General features: G+C 37.5%; 1 protein-coding gene across 21 annotated transcripts; it reads right to left on the reverse strand.

Moving 5' to 3' along the window:
* Nucleotides 1-5,755: 5,755 nt before the first annotated feature.
* Nucleotides 5,756-11,380, reverse strand: LOC114274630 (CBL-interacting serine/threonine-protein kinase 9-like). 21 transcript variants are annotated; one of them, XM_082910503.1, is made up of 11 exons: nt 11,215-11,380; nt 10,177-10,257; nt 9,620-9,657; nt 9,179-9,280; nt 8,542-8,628; nt 7,619-7,932; nt 7,361-7,432; nt 7,026-7,133; nt 6,788-6,868; nt 6,143-6,195; nt 5,756-6,018 (listed from the first exon to the last, which is right to left on the reverse strand). In XM_082910503.1, exons 7-11 carry the CDS (start codon nt 7,427-7,429, stop codon nt 5,901-5,903), a joined length of 429 nt encoding a protein of 142 aa, XP_082766629.1. In that variant the 5' UTR covers nt 7,430-7,432; nt 7,619-7,932; nt 8,542-8,628; nt 9,179-9,280; nt 9,620-9,657; nt 10,177-10,257; nt 11,215-11,380; the 3' UTR covers nt 5,756-5,900. The 21 variants fall into 21 exon arrangements, with proteins under 21 accessions (XP_082766629.1, XP_082766622.1, XP_082766636.1 ...); XM_082910496.1 differs by having other exon boundaries at nt 7,619-7,952; XM_082910510.1 differs by lacking the exon at nt 10,177-10,257 and adding an exon at nt 10,672-10,689 and having other exon boundaries at nt 11,215-11,299.
* Nucleotides 11,381-23,496: the final 12,116 nt, after the last annotated feature.

A 23,496-nucleotide genomic window follows, 5' to 3' on the forward strand; every position in this document is an offset into this window, starting at 1 on the left:
AAACTAAGGCTTCGTTTGGCAAAAGAAATCTGGACTAAAAAAGCACAAAAGATAAAATAAACTAAATAAATTAATAAGTTAAAATGTTACATCCAAATCATAATCATTTCATTTTTTGTTTCATAAAAGTCAAAAAAACCAAAACAATCAATCCAAACGAACTTTTTAGGTATGGTTTGGGAAGAATGTTTGGGGGCTTTTTTTTTTTTTACTAAAATAGCCACAAAAAATAAAATAAGCTTTTTAGTCTAATAAGATAAAACATCACATTTAACCCATAATTAAGGCAAAAGTCAAAAAAAGTCAAAAAAGGCAAAAGCCTTTCCCAAATCAGACTTTTTAGCCATAGGTTAAAATAACCAAAAAGTTAAAAAATCAACCCACTTCCTATGCCATGCCTTAGTCCCAAGCTAAAAAAGTCCAACTCAAAAAAACCAACTAAAAAGGCCCTAGAGTCTTTGGGGAAGCCGGTAAAAAGCCAGCTTTCAACTTTTTATCTATTTTGGGTCACATCACCTCTCACGTAATTTACCCACTAAAAGACAAAATAAGTTAAAAAAGTCAAAAAGTCAACTTTTTACCAACTTCCAAAATAAATATTTCTAGTTTTGAATTATTTATTTATACATATATTTTTTTGTCTTCATGATTTTTAAAATTTTTAAATTTCATTTAATCAAGATGTACTTAAAACAGCATATTTGTGAACAATCTTTAAAAAAATTACTAAATACAAAAAAAAAGTACATTTTTGTATTTAGTAAATTTGATAAATTTTTTCATAAATATTATGCTTTTTAATTATATTTAGATTAAATTTGATTAAAACATGAAAAAAAAAAACACAAAGGAAAAAAATATAAAATTCAAAAACAATTTTTAAAAATTAAGTCAAATAATTAATTTTAGGGTAAATTACAAATACACTTTTTGAGATTTACTTAAAATATAAATTGTTTTATGTAATTTGTAAAATTACATCCGGGCCCTTGAAGTTTATAATTTCATAGCAAATTATCTTTTTTATTAATAAATTATCAAGTCGATTAATAATTTTTAATGATATTAGAAATGCATTTCAATTAATAATTCACGTAATTTTATTAGTATATAGAAGAGCAATTAGAAATTTTATTTTTTTAATCAATTTTGTTAAATAAAAAAGGGAGCTTTTTTATTCTCTTTCTAAGAGTTTTATTCCACCCAACCCATATTCTTTTTGACTATTCCCTTAGATCCTATTTGAGGTAAGAAGACCAAAACACTCTCAATCTCTCCTATCCCGTATTAATGTTGGTATTTAATGTTGATTGTCATTATTGAGAGGGTAATTTTTGGTGAAAATTGGGCCGAGCTATGAAATGGACTTTATGGCCCAAAGTACGAAGGATTGGGTAAAATGGGCCGAGAAGTTACTCCGGCCCATGAGAAATAAAGTTACTTCGGTCAAAAGACATGAAGTTACTTCGGCTCAGGAATTGTAAAGCTACTTCGGTTTGGACAACTTGAGTTAGACCGGTCTCCGAGTTAGTCCGGTCATAACGTATCCTGGATAGATCGGTCAATACCTTGCTACTCGGTAGCTCGGTCCCAACATATCATGGTTCATGCAAGGGAGAACCGATATGAGGAGTAAAAGGAAGGGCCGAACTAAGGATAGTTCGACCTACCTCATGGCTCAGCTTAGCCAGTTTACTTCGGTCAAATGATAGTTCGACCGTAGTAAAAACCATCCCACTTGGTATAAGCAGTGGGGGGGGTGTAAAGGAATAAGCATTATCCTTTAGAAGTATGAATCCTAGGAGGACTCTGCATGGAGGAATAAAAGTCCTACTAGGATTGGGATACTCGAAACCTATAAAAGCTCACAAGCATCACCTTGGAGGAGGTAACATAACACAACATACAATTTTGCTTCTTGAATACATTGAGCTTTGTCTATTTGTCAAGTTTTCTGACTTAGGCATCGGAGAGGTTTCCGGCACACACCCGCCGGCTAGCTCACGTTTGTGTTTTTAGGTGACAAAGCGACATCGTACGGAGAAGCGTGGACTTAGTCAACAGGATTATACGAGGAAAATTATTTCTTCCCCGTACAATTGGCGCCGTCTGTGGGAAATACAGACAAGAACAAAACCTCTTGATTAAAGCTTCTCCCCTTTACGATCAATGGCACACATTGAAGAATTGCCGCAGTCCGCTGTCGACGGGCTAACTCCAGAAGGGGGCGCAAGGCGTGAAGGATTACCTTCTGTCCCTCCCATGGCGGACTTGGAGCCCCAACGACATAGCTCCAGGAGGGATACTAGGGGAAGACGAAATAACAGCTCTCGTTCACAAAGCCCTGACAGACAAAGACGGAGGATTGACGCTCAAGCTCTGGAAGATCGCGTGAAAGAGCAAGATGAATTGATAAGAAAGATGGCGGCAGACATGGAGGCCTTGAAACGCCAGATGAAGAAAAAAGAAGTGGCGACAGGAGAGGGGCGCAAAAACAAGACGTCCCCTCGCCACTTAGAAAATCGTAGCAGGAATACTACGCCCTCACAAGGAGAGAGTAGAAGCCTCAGGACAGGCGATACTCAATCATGGTCTTCCAGAACTTGTCACTCCAGATCTGAGAGGACGAAGTCTGAAAGGTCATACACTGAAGGAAGCACATACTGGCCCTCTCATTCACATCAAACTAGATCTAGACAGACGGAATTACCCAGATCATCCGACTTACGAACAGTGCTCGAAGAGAAAGCACGATGCAAGGAGGATGCCAGGGCGCGGGATCCGCACAGAGTTTCTGCCTTACAGCGGTTGGCTCCTCGGATGCATGGAAGCGTCGAGGTTGGAATGCCAATACCGCGCCCAGCCTACGAACCAACGGACAAAGCACTGGCAAGACTACAGACTTCGCCATTTGTTCCAGCAATCGAAAACGCGCCCCTTCCATCAGGCTTCCTTCAGCCGAAATTCACCACATATGAAGGGAAGACGGACCCGTATTCACACTTGAGCCACTTTCGCCAAGTCATGGCCGTTTACAGACGAAACGAGGCCTTAATGTGCATACTCTTCTCGTCTAGCCTTGGAGACCTAGGCTTGACTTGGTTCGAGAAACTTCCTGAGGGCAGCATAGCCTCTTGGGCGCAATTGGCAGAAGCTTTCGTAACAAGGTTCCGAACGAACGCTAAAACCCCGGTGGAGATCGACCAGCTACTCTCCATCGACATGGGCGACAAAGAGACCCTAAGATCCTACAACAGTCGCTATTGGGAGACATTCAATCAGATTGGGGACTGCCCCACCAATCTCGCCATTGCATAGTATAAAAGAGGCCTTCCAGTTGGGAACAGATTGAGGGACTCGATCACCATGACGTCACCCCTCACTATGGAAGCCCTGATGGAAAGAGTGCATCAGCACATCAGGGTAGAAGAGGATGGCGCACGAGCAAAAGCAAAATCTAGTGCGACCGCAGTACCAGAAAAGAAGACCTCAACAAAGGTCAATACAGTAGATCGTCAGAACAAAAACGGGCGTGACAGACGAGATAACGGAGAAGACCCGGATAAAAGATGGTTGAGAATCCGCACTGCCATAACCACGATGTTCAAGAAACCGATATATCGGATTCTTAGCGAAATAAGAGATGAACCTTTCGTCAAGTGGCCAGCCAAGCTAGGAGAAGCCCAGAAGGACTATGACGAAAGATCGCGGTGCACCTTCCACAAAGAAAAGGGACACCGCACGGAGAATTGCACACCATTGAGACAACACCTGGAAGAATTAGTGGCAGCGGGCCACTTGGACAAATACATTGAAGGAGGGACGCAACCAGCCCCCCAGGATCACAATAACCCCAACGGAATGCCAATCGACGCCCCACCTCAAGGCATTATCAATGTAATACATGGAGTCTTTGAACCTGAGCGTGTATGCGAGCTCAGAGGATCAATCAAGAAGGCTGAGCACTTTAGAGAGGTGTTAAGTGCCCAACCTGCCATCAAAAAGGGAAAGACAGAGGCAACAAATGTCATGTCCTTCTCGGATAAGGACTTGGATCGAATATACTGTCCTCACAATGATGCTCTGGTCGTCACTCTCCGAGTCAAGGATTTTGACGTCAAGCGGATTCTGATTGACCAGGGTAGTTCATGTGAGATCATGTACTACGACACATTTAAACAACTAAAGCTACAAGACAAAGACTTGGCACCTGCAGTCTCTCCCCTAATTGGATTCAACTCCATGCTAGAGTGGCCCGTCGGCAAAATAATTCTTCCAGTCAGAGCAGGAAGCGTAACAAAACAAGTGGAGTTCTGGGTATTGAAGGTCCCCTCCACTTACAACATCATCTTGGGCAGAACATGGCTGCACGCCATGCGTTCGGTGGCATCATCCTACCACCAGGTAATGCGGTTCCCTAACGACGCCGGTATAATTGAAGAAGTCTATGGAGATCAGATCATGTCAAAACAATGTTTCGCCACGGTAAATGGCAGCCGCACTGCCAAAGGATACGTTCATTCGGTGGAGGAACCTGAAAGCAATGAACTATTCGCGGACGTCGGCAAAGAGGCTGATCAAAAAGCGGTGGAGGACTTGGTGGAGGTAAAAATAGATGAGAAGAACCCGGATAAGTTCTTCTTGCTTGGCTCATCGTTGTCCAGCACTGAGAGATTAGAGGTCTTGGAATTCTTGACCTCTAACATCGAAGTGTTTGCCTGGACGCCCTACGACATGCCAGGCATTGATTCAAACTTCATCAGTCACCAACTCAATGTCCACCCATCCGCCAGACCGGTCATTTAGCGCACACGCAGATCGGCACTCCACCACGCCGAAATAGTGGCGGAAGAAGTAGGCAACCTACTGGAGGCAGGAGCAATTAGAGAAGTGCACTACCCAAGATGGATCTCCAACACAGTCGTAGTGCCAAAGAAAAATGGCAAATGGCAAGTCTGCGTCGACTACAAAATAGTCAACAAGGCGTGCCCAAAAGACAGCTTTCCTCTACCGCGAATAGATCAACTAGTGGACCTAACGGCGGGGCACAACCGACTTAGCTTTCTAGATGCATATAGAGGCTATCACCAAATCGCCATGCATGAACCAGACCAGGAGGTCACATCTTTTACAACTCCAAGAGGATTATACTGTTACAAGGTCATGCCCTTTGGCCTGAAGAACGCAGGGGCAACATTCTAACGGATGGTCACCAAGATGTTTGACCCATTGTTAGGCAGAACAATCACTACTACAAATACAGATAAAGATCACACTTTTTTTGTGTGATGTATGTTTTTTAATCACACTTTTTAAGTTTTATTAAAGTGTGGTCTTTGGGAGTGTGATTAAAAAGGGTCATTTTTAATCACACTTTTTAAGTGTCATTAAAAAATGCTTTCATCACATCTTTTAAGTGTGATTAATAATATTTAGATCACACCTTTTAAGTGTGATTAAAAACATTTAGATCACACTTGGTAAGTGTGATTAATAACATTTAGATCACACCTTTTAAGTGTGATTAAAAATATTTAGATCACACATTTTAAGTGTGATTAAAAACATTTAGATCACATCTTTTAAGTGTGATTAAAAACATTTAGATCACATCTTTTAAGTGTGATTAATAACTAATAAAATCTGTGATAAAAAAAAATTCGACATATTTGAAGAATAATTAATATTATTTTTGTACGCGCATTTGAAGAATATAATACACACTATATACTATATTTTGAATCACAACCATATATTGAATGGAATAACGTCATATATTTCATAAATGAAAGTTAAATGTTCAAAAGTATATACAAATAAATTAATAAAAAAAAATGTAACTGTGATTACATATATTAAAAAATTAAAAACACTTGAAAAAACCAAGTTCTTGACTGCTTTCAAAGCCATGTGGTTCGGCTCGTCAAAAGGCAAGTATCCAGCCATAAGAACAAACAGAATGACCCCACAAGACCATATATCAGCTGCTGTACCATCATAACCTTTATCGGTGAGCACCTGATGGAATGGGGGAAAAGAAAGAAAGAAAGAAAGAAGTATCACAAATGCAAGAAACTAATAAGAAAAGGAAAAATTTTTGCATCAAAGTGACCATCCATTTCCATGACATCATAATTGATACCTCAGGAGCAACATAATTTGGGTTCCACAGGCAGTGTGAAACAGCACGTCTTCCTACAGTAAACAAGGTAGTCAGTCTTTGATTAAGCAAAGCCACAACACTAACTTATATTGATGAATGAGGGTTAGGTTTAAGGCAATCCATAACTTATGTGTCTGAATGATATTGAGATCATATAACCTCAATGTGGATTAGATCAGGTCTTAAAAAATGGTACTGAATGTTTTCAAAGTGTCGAAATCTAGATGATGCATAATACAGAATCTTATGAAGAAGTCAACTAATAAAACTAAACTGCCTCCTTGATTTGGGGAACTAATATAAAAAGAGGGAAAGGAAAGACACAAATCATAAAAAAAAAATTCATTTCCAAATTAATAGAAACCAGAAATGAACAAGCCACTGAAGGATAGAAGAAAAACTAATGGCCACATTATTCCTGAGGAATTCCTTTCAGAGCAGGGCACTGCTCCTGGCCAGAAAGGTAGTTTCTGGACTAGGTGATTTTAGTAAACCAAATAGACTGCAAAATTGACTCAGTGCTGCAACCACTTTCAAAAAATTTAATGTTCAATTTATTAACACCCGCCTGCTAAAAATCTGCTCTTAGATGAGGAAATTGTTGCAAACTCACATAATACTTACCCGCACTTGCTGGGAAAATGCACTCAATCCAAAGTCTGAAACCTTGAGAACACCAAATGAGTCTAGAAGCAGATTCTCGGGCTACAAAAGATGCAGGGTAATGCAAATTTCAGAGTCATGGTCGAATAGATAGCCAAAGAAACCAAATTACTGTTAGATAATAAATTCTTTTTTATAGGAAAAAATTAGAATAAATACATTAATTAATCAATGAAACATGTAAGAAAGTTTGTTAAACCTTTAAGTCTTTATGGTACATGCCTCTACTGTGGCAGTAGTCTACAGCATTGATGAGCTGCTGAAAATATCTCCTAGCTTCATCTTCTTTAAGTCTTCCTAGTTTGGCCTAGTTATAAAAGGGTCAATAAGGGAATATTATCAGACAAATACAAGACTCGGTACCCACATGATTTACATAAATGAGCCTCAATAGAACACACATTACCACAACAAAATGGTAAGAATGACATGAGCAAATGCCTAAATTAAGATGTAATGCATTACACAATTGATTATATTATGAATGAAATTATAGGTGCTCAGAGAGTAGAAGCTCAAAAAACAATGCCTTACTATTTTGTCAAAAAGCTCGCCCTCGCCAACATACTCGAGCACAATGTAGATCTTTGTCTTGCTTGCCATAACCTATTTTCAAGCATAGAAAAAGGATGCATTAACATGTAAAACATGAAACACTTAGACCATCATATTTCTAGTAGTGCGAAGAGCATTCAATTCCTTTTAAATTCTGCTCATAAATATCAAAAAAACTTAAAAAAATGTTGCAACAAATAGACATATAGGATAGGCTACTAGTAGTTAGTTAATTACCTTGGCATAGCAATTGACTCTTCTTAATCTGGCTTTCCTGTAAGATGGGCGCACATTAAGGGCAGCAGTCCAGCCCTTGATTGCTTTCTCAAATTGACTAAGTTTGGACCTGCAAGTGGCTCTGTTGCACAACAACACCGAGTTGTAGGGGTCATGGCCGAGTCCCTCTCCATATGCAACACAAGCCTCTGAGTATCTTTATCCCCTGAACAAATCGTTACCGTTGGATTGAGCCATTGCCAACGCCCGTGTCCTCCTAACCACCATGTTCACTTCCTTGTTGCTTGAGTCCAGCCGTGCTGCTCTTTGAGCCGCTGCTATTGCATCATCAAATCTGTCAACATAAATACACGACTTCCTACTCATTAAATTTTTTTTTTTTTTTTTTATAATCAAAGGTGTTGGATAGTTGTTTTGTTATACCAACAAAACACAATTCAACAAATGAAAAACTAAAAAACAAGAGGTGACCAAACCTTTTGAACAAATTAAATCATATGAATAAATTAAAAAACTATCAAAGGTGTTGGATAGTTGTTTTGTTATATATATCAGTAATTTTTAAAACCTAACTTGATTGGTAATTAGATCATTATGGAATTTGAATGAATTAAATCATATGACCAAACCTTCATTTTTCTTATTATTTTGAACAAATTAAACCTTACAGCCAATTTGATGAGTGCTTGGTGGTATGATTTAATTTGTTTAAATTGTAAAATTATCTTTTTGCCCATTAGGTTAGACTTTGACTGTTATTGATTTGGACTGGCATCTCCAACTGGATCACATGAATTGAATTTAGAGACTTTAGAAATTAAGTAGATGAAATTATTGTTTAATAATGAAACAGAAAAAATGACGATAGTTTAGCAGATGAAAGTTCAACTAACCCAAGATGAAATAAGTGAAAACATGGTTACCTCAGAGACAATTTGAAGATAATATAGACATGCTGCATTGTTTGGATCTATATTCATATATTCACCATAGCAACTTTGTTTAGTTGACTGCAAAAGGACATATAAAGATCACATTGTATTTATAATTGTAAGATATGAAGTGAGGTTAATTATGGTAAAGAGTAAAATCATCTTTTGTGTAAAAGCACAATCCCAAGGATACGGTATTTGGCAAAGCAATGATGAAAGCAAGGATTTTTTTTTGTAGGGTTAATTATATTTTTGATTCCTAAAATATGAGTTTTGTGTCATTTTGATTTTTAATGTTCAAACTGTCAATTTGGTGCCTAATGAATAAAATTTCAATTTGATTTTCAACATTTAAATTGTGTCAAATGGAGAAAGAAAGAAACCTCATGCACCCATTTATTACACTGGTGGTGATTCCTATATTTTCTTTTAAATTTTATTTTAGTTCATCTAATTTTGCACATGATATTTTTTCGTTTAAAATTCTAATGATATATAAGAGAGGGACCACATTACAATAAAATTAAAAGTGTAGGATTCAAATTAAAACTTCAGTTAAACTATAGGGATTAATAATATAATTTACCTCAAAACATTAAAAATAAAGAAAAAAAAAATGGAATTGTACCTCATAGATTTCATCTGAAATGAGTGATACACGATGAGCATATGGGATAGCTAAATTTTGGTCATCATAGACATCTGTCACTGGATTGCCCAACAAATATCCCTAATGATCACTCCCATTCAAAGAAAACAAAAATGAAAAAAAAAATAATAAATAAATAAATAAAATTATGAACTGAAAATTCTTATCTGTTTGGTTGTGTTTTTGTTATTTGCTTTCATTTTTTATTTTTTGAAGACAAAATAATGAAAAGTTTGAAAGTATCCATCATTTTCATTTTTGAGTGAAAAAAAAAATTAAAAATAACTTTTTGATGTTCTATTTCCTAAAAATGAATTGTTTTAAAAAAATTCCAAAAAAGTTTCATGAAGAAGGAAAACAAAACTAAACAATTGGAATAAGCTGAACACTTGATTAAAGTTTTAAAACTAGATCATGTACTTGTAGGTTCATTGTTGGTTGATGTCCAAGTTCATTACCTACAAAAAACAAAGTTAGTCACCGCAAAGGTAGAAAAGTTTTACCATTTTTTCTATTCTATTTATAAACTACTAATTTCATCTATAAAATTCTGATTTCATTTCATATAATTTAATTGAAAATAGTTCAACCAAACCAATAATCATAGAAACCTAACCAACTGGGCCAAAATATAATTTTACAATTTTAACAACATAAATCACACAACCAAACTCGTATCTTTGGACTTATGCTATATTAAACAATTTACACTCTATAGCCAAACACATAGGTTGATTATATTGTTTCAGTTGTTCAATTTTTGAAATGACATTTCTACCCATCAAATTAGGATTTAACAATTATTGATTTGGACAACTGTCTCTAATTAGACCACATCAGCTGAAATTAGAAATAGAGACTTAATAGATGAAATTAATAATTTAAGGATAAAATAAAAAACAAGGAAGATAATTTAAGAGATAAAAATTAAGTTAGTAAAAATAATAAGAAAAAAAAATTTTGTGAACACAAGGTACCGGTTAAAATTTCCTGAACAATGATGGAATAACCAAACCAGAGTAGGAGTCACCACCAATGTACAATGGATTATCAAGAAACTTGAGATGATCAATCAGCCACCATGTCACAATAAAATAAAATAAATGAGATGAAGAGTTTAATTAGTTTTAACTATAAGAATGCAATAATAGTGCAATTAACCTTTTTCCATCCAAACAAGAAATATAAACCAAGAGTAAATCAAAAGTGGACACAGAATTTTCACATTATGGAATACAAATTATCTCAGATTTGTGTCCCATTCTTCAACAATTCATTTGTTTGCTATTTATTTGATTTTCCCCCAAAATCAAACTAAACTAACCCAAAATACCAAAGACAGGCTCATTTTAACTGAACCCACATAATGAAAAACCAATACTCAAAATTTCTATAGTTTGATTGATTATTCCTGCATTTTCTTGGCACCCAAACAGAAATAACTATAATATAAAATGAGGAAATCTTCTTACCTTCATCTTGAGGCAACTCTAACTCGGAAAATCTCAATGACCATAAGCAACTCAGTCCAATAATCAAAAGCACAACAGTGTTTCTATGAAGAATAAGAAGAGAAGAGAAGAGAAGAAGAGAAGAGAAAAATACCCAACAATATGGCGATGTTTCACACAGGTATTTTATCAAACACAAGAAGGGCTTTTACACCGTCTCCCTCGCCCAACCCTCTTATAGCTCCCCAACCTCTTCATTCCCCTTAGGAACCCCTATCCCACCTGGTTACACTTCCCCTTCCGCCCCTTGCCACAGCCCCTCCAACCCTCTACAACCATAGATCCATTGCCTCTTTCCCTCTTATCCACAACCACAAAACTACTCTTTTTCTCCACCACAATCTGAAATGCCCGCCCTTTCCCTCCCTACTATAGCACCACTAGCCCTCCTCTCACACCGCACCTCCCGTTACACCATTTCATCCCCACCACAGCGCCACCACGTTACCGAAAACCCTTACCCCACCATTAAACAACAGAGAGAGAGAGAGAGAGAGGCCATACCTTTGTAAGGGAGAAGGGATGGCGAGTCCACTGTGAGGGAGATTGGAAGAGGCTGAAGAGATGTTGACATTGAACATACAATGAGGTGCTAGGGTTTTATTTGGAAAAAGTCTCAAAACGATTTGTCCTTACAAATTCTTGTTTTGCCTGCTGAGAGTAATGGAAGAGAAAAGGGCACCAGTGTGGGATATATTATTATATAAAAACAATACTATATTCAAAACTATCTACAATCACATTAATTAAAAGCTGTGAATAAAAAATATACATATAATCACATTTAATTTAAAAATAAAATAAAAAATAAATATTATTATATTCAATTAAATTAAGTATGATTAAAATATCAATCTAATTTTTTTTATCACACTTTCAATAAAAGTGAGATATTTTTATTTGTCAAAGTGTGATCTTTAACTATTTTTGTAGTAGTGATATAATCACACTTTAATTAGAAGGTGCGATTAAAAAATATATATAATCATACTTATTTAAAAAGTGTGATTAAAAAGTAGTAGTGTATATATAATCACACTTTAATTAGAATGTGTAATTAAAAAATATATAAATAATCACACTTTAATTAGAATGTGTGATTAAAAAAAATATATATAATCACACTTGTTTAAAAAGTGTGATTAAAAAGTAGTAGTGTATATATAATCACACTTTTAATTAGAAGGTGTGATTAAAACATATATATATAATCACACTTAATTGAAAAGTGACATAAAAAATAAATATTATCACACTCAATCAAATTAAGTGTGATTAAAATATCAATCTAATTTTTTTTATCACACTTCCAATAAAAGTGAGATCTTTTTTTTTGTCAAAGTGTGATCTTTAACTATTTTTGTAGTAGTGAATGGAAGCTTACATCGACGACATGGTGGTCAAAAGCAAGGATGAGAATGACCATCTTAAGGACCTAGGCGAGATGTTCCAGATCCTGAAGAAACACAAGTTGCGCCTCAATGCGTCCAAGTGTGCATTCGGAGTAGGATCTGGCAAATTCCTGGGCTTCCTCGTGACCAACCGAGGTATAGAGGCAGACCCCTCTCAAATCAAGGCAATCCAAGATCTAGAAAGACCAAACTCAGTAAAAGAAGTGCAGCATCTCACCGGCATGGCAGCTGCACTCAACCGGTTCATAAGCAGGTCGTCAGACAGACTACGACCATTTTTTCATGCCTTAAAAACCAAGTTTGAGTGGGATGAAGAATGCGACCAAGCTCTGAAAAGTTTGAAAGAGTATATGTCTTCCCCACCACTGCTCGTTACCCCAGTACCTGGTGAAGAACTCTTCTTGTATCTGGCAGTCTCTCAGCACGCAGTTAGCGCAGTGTTGGTTCGTGCACAAGGAATTCAACACTTGCCCATCTATTATGTCAGCAAGACATTGCTGGGAGCCGAAACAAGGTATTTGCCACTGGAAAAACTGGCATTAGCCTTAATGATGGCCTCCAGGAAATTGGCACACTACTTTCACGCCCACACCATAGTCGTCCTCACAGCTTTCCCACTAAAAGCTTTGTTTGAGAGGGCAAACTTTTCTGGGCGAATTTTGAAGTGGGCAGTAGAGTTGGGACAATTCGACATCAAGTTCCAACCCAGGACCGCAATAAAAGCCCAATCTTTGGCAGACTTCGTCGCAGAGTTTACTCCTGGTAGTCATCATATCTGCCCAGTCGACCTAACTGACACAACCGAACTAGGGACGGAAGTTGACGCCGAAATAGCGCAACCCCTAGTAGAAGGTACTCAGTCAAACTCCAAGGCAGACCAGACTAAGGACAACAAGGAAAAAACGAACCAAGGCTCACCAACAGTACAATCAGATGGCGAGGGGCAAACAGCAAGCATGAACCTTGAAGAAAACACCATTCTTGACCCCACGACATCATCTGACCCCTCCACGTGCTGGAAGTTGTTCGTTGGAGAGATGTGGAAGCTCTTTGTGGATGGAGCATCCAACCGGCATGGAGCAGGGCTTGGCATAGTCCTCATCTCCCCAGATGGCCTGGTTGTTGAGCAAGCAATCAACCTTGGCTTCCCAGCATCAAACAACGAAGCAGAGTATGAAGCGTTTATCGCAGGACTCAAATCAGCATACTACATGAAGGCCACCGAACTAATGGTTTACAGCGACTCACAGCTGGTGGTAAATCAAATTTCTGGCGACTATGAAGCAAAGGATGATAGGATGGCCAAGTATCAAGAGTTGGTCAGAACAGAGATCAAGAAATTTGAAGTAGTAGGGATAGAGCAAATCGGCAGGGAGGAAAACAGCAGAGCAGACGAACTAGCAGGTTTTGCCTCCATGGCAGATACCTCCATACCCCATCCACTATTGATCGACTACCTACCTAGACCAAGCATAGAAGACCCCGAAGCAGAAGAAGTATGTTGCACAGAACTAGGCCCCTCTTGGATGGATCCCATTATCCTGTTCTTAAAAGACGGCATCCTACCAGAAGAGAAAAAAGAAGCCAACAGAATAAGAGCGAAATCGCAGCGATTTTGGCTATCTCCATCTTTGGCATTATACAAGAAGTCATTCTCAGGACCTTACCTAAAGTGTGTTCATCCCAGCAAAGTGGAAGCATTCTTGTTCGAAATACACGAGGGGGTGTGCGGAAGCCATCAAGGGGGAAGGTCGCTAGCTTACAGGGCCATTTCGCAAGGTTATTGGTGGCCATATATGCAGGAAGACTCAGAGAAATATGTAAAGAAGTGTGAAAAATGCCAGAAATTCGCACATCAAATACATCAACCAGCTAGAGAACTCCTACCATTAACCAGCCCATGGCCTTTCGCAATGTGGGGCTTAGACATAGTAGGACCACTTTCAACAGCACCCGGCGGCAGGAAATTCTTTCTCGCGGCAACAGACTACTTCACAAAGTGGGTGGAGCAGAAGTATTGGCATCAATCAAGGAAAAAGATGTGAAGAAGTTCGTCTGGCAAAACATCATCACTCGATTTGGCATACCAAAGGCCCTAATCTCAGACAATGGTGCTCAGTTCGACGGCAGAATCTTCAGAGGCTTTTGTGAAGAGTACAAGATAGAGTTCTACAATTCTACACCGGCATATCCTCAAGCAAATGGCCAAGCAGAAGCATCAAATAAAGTCGTCTTGGATGGACTTAAGAAAAGATTAGAGAAGGCAAAAGGCAAATGGGTGGACGAACTTCCTCATGTTTTATGGGCTTACCGCACCACACCTCGACGATCAACAGGAGAGACACCATTCTCCTTAGCCTATGGAATGGAAGCAGTAATCCCACTGGAAGTTGGCCTCCCCACAATTCGAAGCGAAAATTTTGATCCAAACTTAAATGCAGAAGCCATAACATTGGAACTTGACCTTGCAGAAGAAAGAAGAGAAAGAGCACTGGTTCACATTGCCTCATACCAACGAGAGTTAATTCGAAAATACAACAAAAAAGTGCACCCAAGACAATTCAAGATCGGCGATTGGGTACTGCGCAAAGTCATGGGAAACACCTTAGTACCAGGAGATGGCAAGTTAAGGCTGAACTGGGAAAGTCCTTACAAAGTGGTTGGGTTAGCAGGCAAAGGGGCATACCACCTAGAAGATAAGGACGACAAAGCAATCCCTAGACCATGGAACACTGCCAATCTCAAGTTGTTTTAGTTTTAGTTTTATTTTTTTTTTCAAACATGTAATTTCTTCTTTTTTCTCAATAAGACAACCAATTCTTTTTCAGCATGAGTTGATCTTTGTAAAAGTCAGTTTTAGTAAAGACAGGAATATTGCAAACCTTTTGTTCTAAGTTAGCTGGAAAAAAACTAACTTAGAGGTTGGCTGGGATAAACCAACTCTTGTACACTTTAGCCGAAGTATGAGTATGGCCGAAGTGGTTGGCTGGAATAAACCAACACCATTCCTAAGCCCAGGATAAGGATCCAGGCTGCAGGACGTTTGGTCGGAATAACCAAACAATGTTCTAAGTTAACTGGAAAAAACTAACTTAGAGGTTGGCTGGAATAAACCAACACCACTCCTAAGCCCAGGATAAGGATCCAGGCTGCAGGATGTTTGGTCGAAATAACCAAACAATGTTCTAAGTTAACTGGAAAAAACTAACTTAGAGGTTGGCTGGAATAAACCAACTCTTAGTACTCTTCAGCCGAAGTATGAGTATGGCTGAAGAGTGGTTGGCTGGAATAAACCAACTCTTAGTACTCTTTAGCCGAAGTATGAGTATGGCTGAAGAGTGGTTGGCTGGAATAAACCAACTCTTAGTACTCTTCAGCCGAAGTAAGGGTATGGTTGAAGAGTGATTGGCTGGAATAAACCAACTCTTTGTACTCTTCAGCCAAAGTATGAGTATGGCTGAAGAGTGGTTGGCTGGAATAAACCAACTCTTAGTACTCTTCAGCCGAAGTAAGGGTATGGCTGAAGTGTGGTTGGCTGGAATAAACCAACTCTTTGTACTCCTCAGCCGAGGTATGAGTACGGCTGAAGAGTGGTTGGCTGGAATAAACCAACTCTTTGTATTCCTCAGCCGAGGTATGAGTACGGCTGAAGAGTGGTTGGCTGGAATAAACCTACTCTTGGTACTCTTCAGCCGAAGTATGGGTATGGCTGAAGAGTGGTTGGCTACAAAACCAACTCACCGTACTCCTCAGCCGAAGTAATTATGTCGGCTAAGGAGTGGTTGGCTGATAAGCATAGTTTAACCATTTAAAACCGGAATAGCAGTTGGAACAATTACAAGTGCAAGCACACATCAAAATCGGAATAAGAGTCGAACAAAATTTTCATTCATTGAAAAACAATTACAAAGGGGCGTAGCCCGGTTACAAAGACAAAAGGTAACAAAAAAGAGAAAAAGTGCAAAATCAAGAAAAAAGATCTTCAATTTCGGCATCAAAGGCAGCGTCGGCATCAACTTGAAGACTGGTTTCAGGCGGAAGGACGTTTTCAGTCGCAACAGTGGTTTCGGTCGGAACCACGGTTTCACCTGGTTGTTCAATAGTTAGATCTTCCACCGTGGGCTCCGACCGAACTACCTGATCTACATTCGCAACCAGAGTATCCTCAGGGGCAGAGTCTTCATCAGAGTCTGAGCCCTCAAGAAACTGCTGTTGCATGGCATTTGCATATTCCATGAGGGAGTTCGGTATGAAGTAGGTCGGAGGGTTGAAAACCTCGGTCTGAGGATCATGACCGAGCTTCTCAACGGCTCCCCTCCAGCCGCACTTAAAGAACAGCTCCTTGGCGGCCTCACACTGTTTGACATATACATCTTCTGCCTTCTGGAAGCCTCTCTTTTCGGCCTCTTTTGCACTCTCCTTCGCCTGGGATATTTCGGCATCTTTCTTCTTTTCAAGCTTTACCAGCTCGCGCAGGTATTTGTCCTTCAGAGCAATGGCAGCCTTCTGTTTTTCAGATTTGGCCGAACTAACCAGTCCGGTCAGTCTGCCGATCTCACCTCGTAGCTCGGCCATTTCCTTTCTGGCCTCCTCCAGCTCGGTCGCTTTTGCCTCAGCTTCTGCTGCGGCTTGCCTGGTTACTTTCCTAAGCTCCAACACTTTCCTATGAGTGATTTGGTTTTTCTGAATGGCCTGACAAAGCAAAGATTTCCCTTTAGCCGAAGTAGAAGTTGAAAAAAGAAAGTAGACAGAAAAACGACCGAAGTTACTTACCAGAATCATGGACTTTGTCGAAGACCGGATGGCCTTCAGTTCGGTGTTTAACTGTTTTTGATGGTACTCCATGTCTTTGGGCAGACACACACTCTTGGCCAGATTGAAGGCCAACAGATGGTCTTTCTCAGCAACAACCGAGTCTGTATCTCGGATGTCTCGGTCGTTGAAAGTAAGTTTTGGTGCCCAGCTGCCAATAGTTCGGTCAGAAGGCTCCGGTTGGGGGCTTGGTGGTAAGCTCAGCGGAAGAGCAGGTTCTTCTTCATCAACCAAAACTTGTTCGGTTTCGACAGCTCGAGCACGCTTGGTTCGGCGGGAAGAGGACGGCTGTTGAGAAGGAAGGGCCACAACAGCAGGCTGCGATTGGCTGGGTGGCGTTACTTCGGGCCTGGTTGTCTCGGTCAAAAGCGCCCTGACTCTGTTCTTTTTTGCCATCTCTTCTTCAGCTGTAAGTGGGACTAGTCTAATCTCGGGCAAGGATGGGTCCGGTTCTGGGGCGTCTTCAAGAAGGAAGTCAGTTACTCTGGCTTTCCGGCGACCGCTGTATCGGTAGGTCGGCTCGAATTGCAGTAATTTGGCCCAGCTACGTTCTGGATATCGTAGTGCGGCTCGCAAAGTTGCAAGGTTTGGATAACTGTATAAGGAATGAAGGTGGGCAGAATCTGCAAGAGAAGAACTGTTAGCTCGGTTGATAGACTAACAAACCGAAATAAAAAAAAAAATTTGCAAGAAAGAAGACCGAAGTTAAATTACCAGGCTCTCCTTTTTTCCAATTTATAGGTCGGCCAGAAATTTGGGCTTGAAAATCCTCAAAGTTCCCAGAGACCCAGAAAAAATCATCGTCGTTTAAGTCTTTGTCCGATGTATATTTAATTATCTTCTCTCGACGGCGACGTATTCTAAGATAATAAACCCATCCATCTTCTTTTGAGCCAATGGAATATTGATGGAAGATTTCGGCCAGTCCAAGGTTTAGACTGGCTTGGCGGTTTAGTCCGGCTATTCCCATAATGATGCGGTAGAAGTTGGTAGATAGTTGGGTTGGGCATAGTCTGGTTTGCCTAAGGAACTCGCAAATCAATGGTTGGACTGGAAACCGTAGTCCGGTTTCTATAATGGATAAAAGGGTGAAGAGGACGAAGCCTTCATTGTCCCAGGGAATGACGTCTTTTTCGGCCAAGACCAGATGGACGTCATTAGGTATTTGGTAGTCTTTCCTGAATTCGGCTAGGCCGCCCGGAGTATTTACTAAGTATCTATACTTCCCCATCTATCGTATAATTTAAGAATAAGTTATGTCGGTGCAAAAATTGTGTTCAGTAGCTCGGTTGAGCGCACGCAGGAGTGCTTGGGCAACCTAAGTCTGCAAAGTAGAAAACACAGGGGTTAAGCACAGATCATTGGACCGTGCTACAAATTAAAAGCGAGGTAATAGAGTCCTACTTCGGCTTTATGGACAGGTTCTATCTCGGTTCAACCAAAGTGCTTGGTAGCTCGGTTTTGAGCAAGGTTCTTATTAGCCAAATCTTGGCAAGCATCTCGGCATACTGGCTTTTAGAAACAATTTTGTTAGACCGGTTCATCGTCTAGGGGAAGCTTTCTGAGTTCGGTCTAAAAAACTAAGAAAGCTGGTTCAGCCCCAAAGGCCTAAATCGGTTGAACTATGAGTTTTGTTATTTCGGTTAAGCCTCTAGGGGCAGCTTTCTGAGCTTGGTTTAGAAACTAGGAAAGCTGGCTTAGCCCCAAAGGCTTAGCTCGGTTGAAGACCGAGGATTCATTATTTATTAAAGTCAAACTTCGTTCGGTGGGCTTATCTCGGCTAGAGTTATTCAGGAGTTGATAACCTACTGAAACTACTGATTTCTGGAGTTCTAGTTCGGTTATTATCTAAAGTGATCTACCTATATAGGACAAACAATATCCTAGTTCGGTTGCTACTTGATTTTGGATTCAAGACTAATTTTCTACAGAATTGGTCTTACGCGCATAAGTTCTGCTAAATGTTTTTTCAAGGAAGTACAGAAGCGAAGCAGAAATGGAAGAAAATGTTTTGCAAAAATACAGTAAACCAAATGCATAGAGCAGATACGAAAGCAAAAACAGGGAAGGAAAGTAGATTTGCTTACCAAGATTGAAGAAAAGAGGACTGGAGATGGAAACAGTAACGGCAAATGAACACGAGCTTGGTAGTTGGAAAAGCAGAGGCACGAAGAGAGAAGATGAATAGAATAGGTGAATGATCCAAAGATGAAAGGGCTGTTTTGTGAAAAAGGAGAGAGGGAAAAAAAGCGGGAACTGTTCAAAATTTTCGTAGTACGAGAGCGGCGTGACAGCTGCTCCCAGCCTATCAGAGCCTGCCACGTGTCATTGGAAAGTGAAGCGTTACAGTCAGTGATTGAAGAGACGTTTTGACTGAACGTGTAGAGCCGGAGTAAAATGAGCTCGGTTGGAGAGGCTGAGTGATTTTTTAGTTCGGCTGGAAAAGCTTATGGACGTTAGCTCGGCTGGTCACTAGGTAATCCCAATCATGCTGTGCAGATGGAATTAAGGGGCAATTGAGAGGGTAATTTTTGGTGAAAATTGGGCCGAGCTATGAAATGGACTTTATGGCCCAAAGTACGAAGGATTGGGTAAAATGGGCCGAGAAGTTACTCCGGCCCATGAGAAATAAAGTTACTTCGGTCAAAAGAGATGAAGTTACTTCGACTCAAGAATTGTAAAGCTACTTCGGTTTGGACAACTTGTGTTAGACCGGTCTCCGAGTTAGTCCGGTCATGACGTATCCTGGATAGATCGGTCAATACCTTGCTACTCGGTAGCTCGGTCCCAACATATCATGGTTCATGCAAGGGAGAACCGATATGAGGAGTAAAAAGAAGGGCCGAACTAAGGATAGTTCGGCCTACCTCATGGCTCAGCTTAGCCAGTTTACTTCGGTCAAATGATAGTTCGGCCGTAGTAAAAACCATCCCACTTGGTTTAAGCAGTGGGAGGGGGTGTAAAGGGATAAGCATTATCCTTTAGAAGTATGAATCCTAGGAGGACTCTGCATGGAGGAATAAAAGTCCTACTAGGATTGGGATACTCGAAACCTATAAAAGCTCACAAGCATCACCTTGGAGGAGGTAACATAACACAACATACAATTTTGCTTCTTGAATACATTGAGTTTTGTCTATTTGTCAAGTTTTCTGACTTAGGCATCGGAGAGGTTTCCGGCACACACCCGGCGGCTAGCTCACGTTTGTGTTTTCAGGTGACAAAGCGACATCATACGGAGAAGCGTGGACTTAGTCAACAGGATTATACGAGGAAAATTATTTCTTCCCCGTACAATTATGTTTTGATAGTTTCCATGCATTAGGATATTGACTGTCATTATATTCATATTAATTTGAAATGAATTTTTGTTATTGTGTTGTCAATTACATGATGTAAATATTCACATCATGTAATGGAAATGAATATGCACATTATTACATTCACATTAATTTGAAATGAATTTTTGTTATTGTGTTGTCAATTATATGATGTGAATATTCATATTAAAACATATGAATGTGAACTTCACATCACTACATTAGATGAGAGAGAACGTTCACATGTTGTGAATGTTCATATTACTATATTAGATGAGAGAGAATTTTTTAGAAAGGTGTTGTGAACGTTCACATCAGATGAGAGAGAATGTTTATATTATTTTTAACGTGTTGTCAATTAAAAATATATTCATATTATATAATAATATAAAATAATAACATTAATGTTATATAATTTGTGTATGAAATTTCTTATGTCTTGATCTTTTCCCTTCTCTCTTCTCCCCCAACATTAAATATTAATATTAAATATCAATATTAAATATAAGGGTATAAAAATCTAAGAAAATAGTGTAAATCAAGAAAAAAAAATTTATGAAATAAAAGTATAAATATATGAGACTAAATGGGTTAAAAAATTCCTTCACAAATTTCTTGAGTTAGAACATTTTTAAATGAGATTTATCAATAAAAAATTAAGGCAAAAAATTATTTATAATTTTTTAAATCACAAAGTATTTTAAGTAAGCTCTATGAGTGTGTTTATAATTTGTAATTTATATTTAATTTTAATATTTTCATTTCTCTCAAAAATTCAATTATTCTAACATTGGGTAAGGGTATGCATTCAAAATGGGTACACAGCTCAAGTAGATGCTTCTACTCCGTCATTGACCTTCATTTGTCAATCTCCCTAGCGTCAAAAACAGCATTGATTGCTAGGTGGAGTCAGAGTTTGTCCAACATCGTCTAAATTCTGATTTGTCAGTCATTTAACTCGTCATCTTGCAAGAAGGTGATAATTACAGTCAACAAAAATGAAATAAGGTAAACAAGTATTACACCGATTATTCGAGTGATTATTAAAACAATCGATCGATAAATATAAATTTAAACCTTCAAATAAATTCAAATTTGAACTACTAATCATTTTTCCATCAAAAATTTCCAATTAATTTGCTCTGGCCATTGCGTCCTATTCATCTATTCTTTTGCACAATGAAATTAATTTTCAAATATGAAATTTATACAATAAAAAATATAATTAAAATAAGGTGTTAATAATATTTATGAAATTATCAAGATAATAATAAATATTTTGATTAAAATTAAAAGAGTCACCAAATGTCAACTCATTTTATATAAAAATTCTCCATAAGTATTTTTATTTATATATTATTACTCTTTACACAATTATACTCGCAAAGTTGCTTAGAAGAATAGATCAGAGTAAATGAAATATGACCAAGGACTAGGACGGCCACCAAAGAGAGGCAACATTGATGAGTACTCATTCAATACAATAAAGACCTTTTCAAATCACTGATGACTACATAAATTTTTATATGTGAATAGGAAGGATATCCTGTGACATTATTTTTCACTAATTACAAATATATATGTTATTTATTATTTTTCAAACACCTATACCCAATATAGGGGTTGTTTGGCATAGACTATATAATCCATCTTTTTATCTTTTTTCCATCACATCACCTCTCTACTTTTCTGCACATCTTTTCGTAAAAAGACAAAAAGTACACTTTTTTAGGACACCCCAAACCAACCCTAAATATAATGGACTCTATTATTAAAATCAATTATAATAATAAAAAGTATTACATGACATATACTTTGTCTACATACAAAAATTAGGTTAAATCTATTACCAACTCGGTCCTAACAAGCCTTTTGGCATAATAAGATTGGGATATGTGTTAAGTCACAGTCTATTTCCAGTGGGTGTTTGAGATTTATTTATTTGGTAGGTTTTTTAAAAAAATTATACTATTTAAATTGGTCTACACAAGACAAACTTTAAAAGTAAATATTTTAACATAATTTAGAAAAAAAAAAGTCTAAAAAATTAAAAAAGAGGTGGCATATAGGTGTTGCCAAAAGGAGAGGGATTCTATTTCCTATTCTCATAAAATCTGACTTCTCAAGAGAAATCTAAACCAACAAGATAAAAGAGAAATACTTGCAAGATAAAGGTTCCGTTTGGAAAGCCTCTCAAAATATTATTCCACTAATTGATTTGAGTGTGTTGTTTCTTTAGAGCTTTCAAATCATAATTCTACACTCATTTTTCAAAATTCAATTTAAAACATAATTATTACTTTTCAAAATTCATAACCAAACACATAATTCAAATTTTTTTTCAAAACTCAATTCAAATCAATATTTTAATTTTTTAAATATTTAAATATTTAAATATTTTAATTTTGTTAAGATTTTAAATATTTTAATATTTAAATATGTTATGCTTTTTCATTTTTTTAATTTTTTTTGAATATTTTTAAATATTTTAATTTCAAAATATTACGATTCTAATTTTTTAAATTTTAAAATATTTTATAAAAATAAATTCAATCTCTATTTTATAAAAATATTTTTAAATATTTTAATTTTTTTGTTATGTATTTGGTTACGATTTGGGTGTAAAGTTGTGAAAGTTCTATGGAATTTCGAGTTATGTGTTTGGTTATGAGTTTTAAAAATAATTTCTTAATTGACTTTTGTTCTATGTGTTTGGTTACGATTTGAGTGTAGAGTTCTTTTTAAATTTAAAATATTAACATTTTAAATTATTTAAATTTTTTGAATATTTATTTTAATTTTTTACTTATTAAATTTTTTAGATTATTTAAATTATTTAAATATTTATGATTTAAATTTTTTGAATATTTATTTTGAAAAAAATTTATTTCCTTCGTAGTATTTTCAATTAAAAAATTGATTAATGTTATTTTCTGTAAATAATAGTTTTTTTAATTGAATTTTAAAAAAAAATTGGTTATTAGTGTTGATCAGAATTTTCAATAGTGTGAAAGTAGTATGTTTTGTTATGAGTTATAATAATTTTAATTAAGTTTTGAAAACTCTTTCCAAAACTCATAACCAAACAAATTTTCTTATTTCACCTGTCAAATCAAACTTTCAAAACTCAATTCCACACTCAATTCATCACTCTATTCAAAAACCATAACCAAATAAATTTTCTACACTCAAATCATAATTTCACAACTCACAAACTCAAAATACAACTCATACTTTCAAAT

Source organism: Camellia sinensis, unplaced genomic scaffold (genome assembly GCF_055761805.1).
Source record: "Camellia sinensis isolate YWXY unplaced genomic scaffold, ASM5576180v1 Unanchor1, whole genome shotgun sequence".
Taxonomy (NCBI): Eukaryota; Viridiplantae; Streptophyta; class Magnoliopsida; order Ericales; family Theaceae; genus Camellia; species Camellia sinensis.

What these genes read in the sequence shown, in the direction of transcription:
- LOC114274630 (XM_082910503.1), bottom strand. Translation starts at nt 7,429, where the DNA reads ATGGCAAGCAAGACAAAGATCTACATTGTGCTCGAGTATGTTGGCGAG. An exon ending in GCGAGCTTTTTGACAAAATA is followed by an intron (nt 7,134 to 7,360) that starts GTAAGGCATTGT and finishes TTTTATAACTAG; the next exon opens with GCCAAACTAGGAAGACTTAA. An exon ending in TGTACCATAAAGACTTAAAG is followed by an intron (nt 6,869 to 7,025) that starts GTTTAACAAACT and finishes CATCTTTTGTAG; the next exon opens with CCCGAGAATCTGCTTCTAGA.